Source organism: Varanus komodoensis, unplaced genomic scaffold (assembly GCF_004798865.1).
Source record: "Varanus komodoensis strain SLA01 unplaced genomic scaffold, ASM479886v1 scaffold32, whole genome shotgun sequence".
Classification (NCBI taxonomy): Eukaryota; Metazoa; Chordata; class Lepidosauria; order Squamata; family Varanidae; genus Varanus; species Varanus komodoensis.
The window spans coordinates 2,900,042-2,911,508 of NW_025335798.1; the positions used below are offsets into that span (position 1 = coordinate 2,900,042).

At 49.7% G+C, this 11,467-nt stretch overlaps 1 protein-coding gene across 1 annotated transcript in view; it reads right to left on the minus strand.

Moving 5' to 3' along the window:
* FEV (FEV transcription factor, ETS family member) overlaps positions 1–9,195 on the minus strand; it is an 11,528-nt gene extending 2,333 nt beyond the window's left edge. Inside the window, exons 1-2 of the mRNA XM_044438425.1 lie at positions 9,147–9,195; positions 8,511–8,585 (exon numbers count right to left, since the gene is read on the minus strand). Coding sequence (XP_044294360.1) covers positions 8,511–8,585; positions 9,147–9,195 — 124 coding nt within the window. The remainder of the gene's footprint in view (positions 1–8,510; positions 8,586–9,146) is intronic.
* Between the last annotated feature and the right edge of the window lie 2,272 nt (positions 9,196–11,467).

The window sequence follows — 11,467 nt, forward strand, 5'->3', positions numbered from 1 at the left end:
GGATTGTGCCCTTAGTTGTCAAAAAACACATGGGAGGTACATTTATATTGACCATTAATTTAAAAGCAATTTAAAGAGCATGTATGGGAAGATAATTTAAAAGAGCATGTACATCAGTGAATATGAAAGATTGTTCCAGTGCAGGATTTATCTGTATACAGGGAAGAAATTCATAAGAACAAAATATCCTGGGCACAGGGCCAAGGAAGCAGAAATGCTGCTGCTCCCCCAGTTGGGATGTGTCAGGAGGAGGGGAGGGGTGGGAGGAGGAGGAAGGAGGGAAAATATGGAATAGCTGCACGAGGACTTTAGGAAATTTCAGTCTCAAACACTCCAAGTGTGATGCTGAACACAGGTGCAGTTACTGCTGAAAAAAGCTAGGGAGGCATCCAATCCCTTCCTGCATGTATTGTCTATCCCAACAGGTATAACATGAGACTTTCTACCCCACTTTTGGTTCAAAAAGGTCCCCCAGCAGACTTCCAGATTAAATCATAGAAAAATTCAGTAAGAATAATGAAAAATAGAAGATGTCATTAAAGCAGCAATGAGAGAAGAGCAAATAGACATGTTTTACTCTTTGTTGACATGTGATGGCATGCTGCATTTCTGTGTCCCATTAGCATGGAAATGGTTGCCCTTTGGGGGAGCAGGAAGTGTTGCATGTGGTGATATCTCAATGCATGATGCAGCCTTCCCCAACTTAGCACCCTTCCGATGTGTCGGGCTACAGTTTCTGCCATCAGACAATGTGGCTAAGCCAGGTTGGGATGGTAGGGGATGGTGGGGGCTGTTGTCCAACACACCTGCAGGACGTGAGGCTAGGGAAGGCTCCTCCTTCATATCCATCATTATTCCTTCTGCCCTTTTGGAGGGGTCAACCACATCACAAAGTGATGGAAGAACACATTAATTCTCTTTAAAAGTATCTTGGGGAGATGTTTACTTTGGGTGGAGGACCGGCATCCAGACTGAGGAGGGAAGAGGCATTTAACCCAGCTATCTAGTTTCCACTTAAATACCCCCTCCAAAAACAACCCTGCTTCCCCCTACAAATTTCTCTGCTAGAAAAGGTAGTTGGAGGAGGTTGTGACAAGAAAATGCTTGGTAAGGGGAAGATCACGGCTACCCCACTGCACAAAAGTGTACGTTCTTAGGCTTGTGTTTCATTTAAAAGAAAACTATTGCGGTCTTGTTACACACATTGTCTCATAATGTCTTACACCAAGTCAAACTATGATCCATTTCATTAAGTATTATCTTACTCATTGATTGGCAATGATCTCCAGAGTTTGAGGCAGGAGTCTTTCTAGGGACAGTCTATGTCCTTATGTATGCAAAATGGGCACTCTACTCCTGGACTATAGTTGCCCTCAAAAAAAAAAAAAATGTCTGTACTGAGGTTTGCTTATATTAACATTTATATAAAATCAAGCTGCTTCTATTTCAATTTTTCACTTTATGATCACGCTTAGCAACATCTCTAATCAGTTAAGGGCACAATCCTGTGGCATGCTGGGAATTGTAGGCCTTTCCCCCCTGTCTTAGCATACATTGGATCGTTCTTTCATTTATTAATAGGCAAAAGTTGGAACCACTAAATATTACCCCTCCCCTACCCTGACTAATATCGCTTTGTTTTTGAATCTGTCATCAGTCATCATTATTCAGTATCATTCTGAAATGATGCACAACAATTCAAAGAGTTGCAGTGCAAGAAACTTGCAACAACTAGACAAACACATTTTTTCTGGCATCAGCTTTTGTGCATGCTGACTACTTCATCAGATGCATGGAGTGCTAACATCAGACTGGCAAATTTATATACACATGCAAAACTTTGACCGTGGATAATAATGCTTGTCAGCAGCCTGTGTACATACAGCAAAGACCTGAACACTGGATTTCTGTGCATCCAGATTGTTACTTAGAGCACCATCAAAGCTAGTAGCACTGGCCATACATTTGGGCAATAAGCAACACCCAGCCGTCTAGAAACATTTTCTCCCGTTGAACACATGCACATACACACAGGAACAGTGCACTGGGGTGATTACTTTAAAAGTTGTCTGCTTAACCATTGCCAGTAGAAACCATGGCCTTTGCATCCTTTCTAGAACACTGTGGATCGGAAGTACCCTGGGAACTATTGGTAGACCTATGAGATATAGACCTCCAAGGACCGCAGACTCCCCATTGCTGAATATATACACAAGCACATAAAACTGCAAATAAAAATTGCCTGCCTTAGATGAAACTTTAGCTCTGGGAACTCTCAGAATGTTAAAAAGAAAGGCCCTGGTGGGTTAGGTGACTGAATGTGAATGAAGAAACAAAAGACATACAAGAAAGCTTAACAAATTCAGTCCCCTTTTAGCATTCTGTCTTGCCTTGCAGACAAGCCCAAAGTATTTCACACAAGCCATTTAAATGGTAACACTCTTAGCACTTAACCCCAGCCCTAATCCTAGATTTAAAAGAAATAGGATGAGAAAGAGAAAAGGTAAGCAAGCTATACATTTCTTTCTCTCGCTCTCTCTCTCCTTCTCATCCCATTTATTTTTAAACTAGGAGACCCTTACAAAATGTCATCTATCAGTTGCGATTACTGTTGCTGCATACATAAATCAGGTGCAAGATATGGCAAGGAAGGTGGCTTTCGGATAAGTCAGGAGCAGTTGAGGGTTTCAAGTCAGCTCAAAAAATAAAAGCTAGGAGCTCCGATCAGGAGCCCCTGATGTTTTAAGTCAAATGCTAGGAGCCGGAGATCTTTTTTTCTGACGAAATATGCCTAAGATCGTTCCCTCAATTAAATCCTTTCCGCGCCCGAAGCACAAGGGCGCTCCTCGCCGTTTGGAGGCCCGCGTTGCTCAGCCTGTCACGGAAATTTGGGGTTCAGAATCGGCTTCGCCCTCCGTAGTCGCTGGCAAGGCCACGGATAGCAGCGCGCATGCCACGAGCCGAGGAAATCCCACCCGGTCCCCGCCTTGCTCCGTGGCAAGGACTCCGGAGGAGAAACCGCTCCCTCCGCCCCATCTCTCGGGGCTGGCTTAGCTTCTCATCTTCCTGTCCAAGTTAACTGCATTTTGGAGACATAACCGTGTTCTATGTAGGCGGCAGTCCTACGCACAGTTATCCGGGAGGAAATCCCATTGAACGCAATATGCCTTCCTTCCTAGTAGACACAAAGGATTGCCCTGTCAGAGCAAGGAAGATCCACACGTAGCTGGTATCTGATCCCAGTAAGTATGCAGGCTTTTAGGAGATCTCGAAATCCGACATTTTAAGAACGACAACGGTGCACTCCTATAGATGTCTACGCGAGAGAGAGCCCCACTGAATGAAGGCGGATTTCTAGACCATCCTCCCACGGAATGTGTGCATGGCCTCGATAAGAATAAAGGCGTACACATTTCCTATATATTGACACAAAGAGAAGGATCCAGTCATTTTTAAGCACTTCTAAGCGGGAGTAAGTCCTCTGCATTTCAGTCGGATTTCTGCATAGGGACTCGTAGCCGCAACTCTCCAGCTGAGAGGAACGCGACTTAAAATGCTTTTCGCTCTAGCTGGATCGGGACTGCACCGAAAAGCAGTTCCAGTCTGCATTCAAGCAAACAAGAGCGGATCCGAATTCTTTGCAAAAAGAAGAAGGGATGGTTCAACAGATCAAACGGGTAGACCATTTCCCCACCACGGAAAAAATAGTAGGTGTATTCTCACCGCATCTTAACTCTCACTGCAAAGAAAAGGACGAGGGGGAAGGAGACGTTCTTTAAAAAATATGTTGCTGACATGCCGATGTTAAAGTGATGAATATTAACGGTCTACAATACACTTCCTCGGCTGTTGAAAAATCTAATTGCTTATAGAAGAGATGATCCTGTGCTTAAAATTAATCCACCCCCGCCGCCGCCGCCCCTCCCCCCGCTGCCCCGCATCAGTGATTAGGGTTTTGTGTGTGTTTTAAGGAAAAAACTACTTTACAGATCCTGCGATTCTAAGTACACTTACTTGCAAGTAAACTCTTCTGAACTGAATGTGGCTTCCTTCGAGAAAGCATACATCAATTGGGGTAGCAGTGGCTTAAACTAAGTCATATCTCTCAGCCTTGCCAGATCGCTGTTAGACAGTTAAACCAGACAAAGAACGTGAAGGATCTTGTGGCTATGTTCACGCAATTGGTTATTCCTTAATCATTTTGTCCCATTGAATTCTTGCCTCTATTAGACTAGGTCTTCTTGAATTTTGAGACTTTCGCACAAACTGGATCTTCTTGCTTTTGTTTTTATCTTTTACTATTTCTTTGGCAACCTCAGGATACAGAAATTTGCAGATAAAAAGTGCTACGTGAGAATACACCAATGTCATATAGATTTTGGTTTTCAGACGTGTTCTGTGTTGCTCCGTTCTGCACATGCACCTGTTTTCCAAAACTGTGAATTGCATCCTACTTGCAAATATACTTTGAGCAAGATCTAGGTCATAAAATACCACACAGGTCAGGCAGCCCAGGGGAGTAGATGGATATATTAGCTCTTGGAAATAAAATCAGATTTTCCTTTTTAACCACTCAACTGCAGTGCACTCTTTCATTGTTCCCCCCCACCACCTGTGCACCTAATGAGTGCGGCTGCAATCCCAAACATGCCTACGTGTGTATAAGCCCACTAGAACCAGAGCGCCTTCTTTCCAAGTAAGCATGGATGGAACTATACGACCTGCTAGGAAATTCTTTCCTTTATTGTGACTGAAGAGCTTTGGTTTCCAGCTTCCGTATTCTAATAATAAAGAAGTAAAATCAATCACTGTTGTGTTTTGATTATCAATCTTTGCCTATTTGGAACAAAATTCGAATGTTGCCATATTCATACTGTTGAAATGAGTTGTTTAGTTCGTTGGATGGCATGAAACGGAAGTAATTTTGGACACTGGATTTAATGATTTAGTTTTCCTCACAGTCCAGAAGGCCAAGTTGCATTACTTCAGCTGTGCAGCACACAATGCATTTCAAAAAACAAAACAAAACAAAATACCACCCCCACAAGATATACCTTTCAAAACAATAACTTTGAACATGTGTACCTTCACGTTTTAAATGTATTTAAAGCACAGCACCATCACGAGGTCGGGTCCACTGCCCTGATGCAAAAGACACTAAATTCAAAACAAGCATGAAAAGTTAAAATAATGAGCCTCTGTAACTATGGGCAACCAGGCAGGTTCTTTGGTCGGCTGTGTCAATTGCTATGCAAAAGCGGTCTATACATTCAAAAGAGGTGCAAGCGCTGATCTTCCTCATGCCAGCAGCATCCCCTTCAGATTAGTTTATCTTCAGTAACTGCCCAGGGAAAGGGGCTTCACGGGAAATGAAGCTAGCGCAACCCTGCCCAACAGAGCGCCCTCCAGATGCAGTGACCCACAAGGGCCATCACCGCCGGTGAGATCGCCCAGTGGCTGCGAACGGTGGCCGTTGTGGGTGAAGCCAACGGGAGCGCGCCATCCGCAAAGGCTGGCATCGGCCCCGACCGAGTGAGAAGGGCTCTCTCTGACCGTGCCTCAATTTTTCTTAAACGTGAGTCCAACCAGGTTATATCCGGTGTCGTCCCTACCACTGACCTCGGCCATCGACGTCAGTCAGACTGTAATTACACCCAGCCCATTAAGCGCCGCCGCCGCCACCCCTTCTCCAGCCAGGCATCGCGTCGGCCACTCTGCCCCTAATACATATTTGCAGAGGAGTAAAATGGGATTAACATCCACTAGGTAAATAGGGCTGCAGAACTGGTTTTCTTGGCTGCGCTCTCGCCTCTCTTGCCTGGTGGCGAGGCTCACTAGACCCAGCGGAACGGGCTTCCGGGTAAACAGACGGACGCCCCGCTCGGCGAAACGGGGCGCGCCGAGTCCGCCCAGCGCCGGGCTGCCGGTGCGTTTGCTGAAACGCGCCGGTGGGGATTCGCTGGGCCGGGGACGTGGATCGCTCGCGGCTGGATCGGGCCGCTGTTTGGCTGAGGAGCCAGAGCGCTTCTCCCCGGGAATCCCGCTGCTCGCCCTGTTTTGTTTCAAATTAAGCCGCCCGAGCTCATCCGGGTTACGTGCATTTAAGCCTGCGGAATTTTAGTGCGTTTCGTTCAAAAGATGCTCAAAGAGGATCAAAGTCACCGGCTTGCCCGGCTTAACTAGCGAAGACTGTCGAGTTCCTTTGCTCCAAGAATGTGTGTTTCAGGGAGGAGTCAAGCGGGGGATCTGTCAAAATAATGAAGATGGGATAAGGGGTGACCAGTGCAAATGCAAATTGGGCTGGTGCTCCGTTTTGCACGGCGCACTATTAAAGCAGAGACCATATCGGCGTGGCTGCGGCTCCGTTTTCCTCGAATCTCCGTTCTTTCTTATTTCTAGAAATCTAAGAAAGAGAGAGGTATCCCCTGTCTGGAGCCGCTGCTCAGTTAACTCGCTGCTCTAGACGGAAACACGGAGACAGCGAAATCGCCCACGCCACGAATCTTTTCCTCCTCGGCTGCTGCTCCTGCGACCCGCTCCAGGCCTCACTCCACGGGAGCGGATCTCTAGGGCAGCCTCGGAGGACAGGCCGCAAGCTGCGGGAGGAGAAGTGCGGAGCGGCCCTTGCGCGACCGCGGGTTTGTTCGGTGCCCTTTCTCGGGGAGCGGAAAGGCGCCGAAGAACAGAAGAGCCAGCCGCCCACGGGGAATGCGCGCCCAGCTGCACGCTTCTCCCGCACCCATGTTCCTCGGCAGTTGGTGCACACGAGCACACTGCCCCAGATACTGGAGGAAGAGAGTTAGGCTGGGACTGCGGGAGATCCAGGCCACGAAGCTCACTTGGGACAGGCTTCGGCTATTGCACGGTATAGAGATGAGGAGGAGGAGGAAGAGAAGGGTAAAAATAGGCTTGTGGTGAGGATAAACTAGAGGAGGAGAAAGTGTGCAAACTCCCTTGGGCTACTTGCAGGATATAAATAAAATAAATACAGCCACCTGGAAATTCAGTAGGCCCTCAGTTTGCCCAGATAGCACTTGCCAATAAACCAATAGTGTTTTAAGAGAGCCTTTTCGAGCTACACAGAGCTCCAGGCGGCTGCGATTGGCGGGGGCGAGGCGGGGGGCACGGAGGCGCTGGCCTCGGGTCAAGCAGGCGGCTGGAAAGTGAACAAGCAATATAAACAGATCCGCTGAAATCAACCGCCCTGAACAGCGCAGTCGGAGATGCCTGAAGAGGAGCGCTGTGGAGCTCCAAAGGTGGCCGCCTTGATAACAGTGCCTGGCGTCCTGTGAAGATCTGCCGCAGGAAAGGTGGGGCGGGAGGGGGCCATTGGCCTTTTGGAAACAGCCCTGGAGGACGGTGGGGTTCAGGAATAAAAAGTGCAGGCAGCTCGTCTCCGGGCAGCACAGATTTCAGGAGACGAAAAAAGTGCCGAAGGTGATGGGGTGCGGGGGTGGCCCTTGGTGGTCCAGCTGCGCTCTGCCAGCCTAGCTGAAGGTGTGTAAAGCAGCAGGGGGACTGAAATTGCCGTCCTGGAAGCGGCGTCCCCTGGCAAGAGACGGGCCGTTTACCCCTCAGTGGGAAGCTGAAAGCGGGATTTGAAAAGCTCGGGCGCCACGTTGGGAAAAGTCTGGAGTTCAATTCTGAGCATTCCCAAGTAGGGCTAGGAAAGACCCCTGCAGCCTTCCATACACCGGAGTCCTCCTTGGGAGAGACGAGGATCGTGATCCAACGCATACGGGTCCCCTCGGGGAGAGGACCCCTGCCCAAATCCTTGAAGAGCCGCTGCTTAGTCAACGCGCAAAGAGCAGCCTTTCCTAAATTACAACGAGTAGTTATCTACGGCAGTATAAGGCATGCTCAGATAGGGCAGGCTCCGCTCTTACTGTAACCAGCAAGCACCCACACATTTCTACGACATTTCTATGCAACAGAATCCTGAGCTCTCTTTTGATTCCTATACTTTTCCCCTTAGTGGTGTTTATTTTTTGTCGTTAGAACTGTTTTAGAGCAGCAATCGTATCCTATCCGACTGACCCGGTCATGGCTCGAAAGAGTCTCGCAAAGTCCGATATCAAACAGCAGGTCGTCCTTTTGGTTTGCTGCTTCGCTTGTTTTTCATTCCCGTTTTCTACTCTAACTAGGATACATCCTTACTTTCGGACCGGCTCTGCAAAAATCCAAGACCAGCACTCCCCCGCAGGTTCTCTCGGCTGCTCAGTGGCCGGGTTTCTGCCGATATTTTAAAGGGCAGAGAAATGCCGCAAAATGTTGCGGAGGCAACAGGAATCCTGTATGATCCTGGAAGGTGAGTCTCCGCCTCGTAGGATGCGGGTCCTATTTAGAGCCAGGCTGAGAGAGCATCAGATGAACTCAGACTCGAGCGAATCGGGCCCTCTTGGAAACGGAACAACCTTGCGGCATCCGAACAGGACCGCGAGTCTCTAGATGGGCTTCCCCGCACCCTGATCGAAGTGCCGTAGGGGAAGAAGAGGAAGCGGCGGTCTTACCTTTTTGAACCCCAGGCCCTAGTGAGCCCCACGCCTGGTTTTTACCTTCTTTGAACAAAGTGTCCCCAACCGGGTCTGCAAAGAAGGTCAGCAAGGAGGGGGCGGGAGAGAGAAAAGGGGAGAGAGAAAAACGAGGATGAGCGCAAACACACCCGAACTCGTCCCGACTCCCACCCAGAAATGTCTCTTAGGATGCGGGAAACTCCTTTCCTAGGATGAGACTCGTAGTTCAAAGTCGCCCGGTCGCCCGCCTCTGCGGCTCTGCCTCGCCCCCCCAATGACAAGCCGCTATGAAGCCAGGAAACGCGTCCAGGAAAAAGGAAATCCGACTTCCGACGGGAGCCGTCGGGGCAGCTTTAAAGAGGGAAGGCGAGAGGAGGGTTGCGCGCGTCTGCTTAAGAGCCCAAAGAAGCATGCACGGGGCGAGGACGGCGGCAGGCGAGGGCGGGCAATTAGGCGCAGAAGTAATCAGGCAGGAAAGAAACGGGCCGGGGGCTGCGACTCGCCGGGAGAAGGGGCGACCCGCCACATGGAGGGCAGCGGCGGCGCCCCCACCTCCGCTCGCCTGCCGGCGCTCAATCTAGGGAGAGCCCCAGACGGCTGGACGGGGCAGCCCGGGCTCGGTCCCCGCCCTACCTGGCAGGTACATGTTGAGCAGCAGCGTCCGGGCCGCGCCGCGTCTCATGGCAGCTCTGCGCGCACCCCGCGCCCGCGGGGGGTAATATCGCCTTCGCCCGGGAAGACGGTGGTTGTTATTATTATGTATTACGATCCCCACCCGTCGAGGCAGAGCGCAGCCCGGGGAGGGGGGGGACAGTCTCCAAGCAACGTGCGAGGGGCGCGGGGCCCGGGCGCCGGCAATTTCCTCTGCGCTTTAATTAAAGGCGGGCGCGGGCGCTTATCGGCCCATCGGACTTTAATAAAGTTTCCCCCGGTTCGAGATCGCCGTTTCTATGGAGAGAGGCAGCCGCATTTTCCGCCTCCTTAACTCTTTGCAAACAGGCCGTGCCTGGCCTGCCCGCGCTCGGCGGCGCTTCTGCTCCAGCGCGTCTGAGCTAACATGGAAACGCGCCCCGGGCGAGCGCCCGGCCCGGCCCGGCCCGCCGTGGGGCTTTAACCGGACCGCGGGTTGCCCCGAGCGGGGCTGCGCGGGGAGGAGCGCGCACCGGGACGGCTGGGAGATCGCGGGGCGAGGGGGGGCACTCGTCAGGCTGGGGGGGCCACGCACGACTACCCGAAAAAAGAGGACCCCCCCCCCGCGGCTGCGCTGCATAATATTTGCACGTCCGCTTGCGTGTGCGGAGATGCTGATTCAAAACTGATTACTAGCAGCACAGCCAGTGTGGCGCAGTGGTCAGAGTGCAGGACTCGCAGTTGGGAGATTCGGGTTCTGTTTCCATTCAGCCTTGAAGCCCACTTTGGGCAGGTCACTCACGTTCAGCCTGACCTACATCACAGGGTTGTTGTAGGGATAAAATGGAGAGGAGAAGGAAAGGGGAAAAAAGGCAGGGTATACATGAAATAATAATAAATGGCATGTAATAAATGTCATGTAACTTATTATTGTTATTTGATTAGAAGTACAATATATCTTACACAATGTAGAAGACCATATGCCTGTCTGTTCAGTCCGCTGCCTGGGAGCTAACCAGTGATGATCCTGGCGGTTCATTTTCATCTGCTTTATCCTGGAATTGGACGGGACAGCCCTCTAAACAAAGGACACCTTCCGATAGAGGACGGTCCTCAGGCAGCCTTCAGAGTGAGGATCACCACCCTGATCCCTTTCCTTGTCATAGGAAAAGCCCTGCCTGATCAGAGCCAATGTCCATCAGGCCCAAGATTGCAAAAGCGCCAGACGCTAACCTCTGTGGAGGAAGCCAGGAAGACAGAAGAGCAACCCTTTCCTGGGAAGCTTGTCCCGAGCCTCTCGTATTCAGAAGCGGTGTCCCTTCTGAGCTGCCTGAGCTGACCAATGCTTTGAGGATGTCCATCCCTTAAAAAAACAGATCCAAGATTTAAATCAAGGATCAGGAATATGCTGGATCCTGGAACACAACTCCCCTCATTCCTATTGACTACACTAGCTTGGACTGATGGGCAAGGCAGTCCAAGCACCTCTGAAAAGCCGCACATTCTCTATGTCTGAGTTATTTTATTTTTATTAATTATGTAACCTGTTAGGGCAAATGCAGAGCTTGGTGGGAGGACTGGGAGTTAATAATTGGACCCCAAAGGAAGTGAAATGCCAGAAGTATAGTTTGTGACATGTCATGATGTGTTTTCCTTGTACTCTGCACTGAAACTGGACCTCTTGCCTTCTGTTTACATGGCCTCACTGTTTACATATTTCTCAATACCCTTATGCATACAGCTTATGCATACCCTTATACAGCTGATGAAGTGGTCTCTCTCTAGTCTAAGTAAAATTAATTAGTACAGATGAGTGTGTGCCACCATACAATCATCCCAAAACTGTGGTTGTGGTAGCATGCTGAGGCAAACCCCAGTTTATTCAGTGCAATATCTGAGATTTGAACTGGCTCTTCTTTCTTCTGTTTGTCCCTTTGACTAGATCCCACACACACACCTCTGATATTGCAAATGTGTGGAGGCTGATGCCTGGACATGCTTAGCTAGAGATGTATTTAGTTAGCTCCTAACTCCCCCTCCCCCACCCTAAAAAGTTTCCTTCTCCTGGTTCAGACCCAGTGGCAAACAGCTATGATGGTCATCCAAGAGTTCGGGGAGCCCTGTCTGGCTTGCACTGAGGTCTTTTGCATGCAGGTCTTGCGTCTGCCACCAAGCTGACCCTGGTAAGCCCCAGTGAACACAAGAAAACGGTAGGGAGAGCCTCGCTGGGCATGTGGTGATGGCATATAAAAGCTTTAAATAAATAAAATAAATACATTACGGAGCATTCTTACAAGAGACCAAGCCCCATTGAGCATTACTGT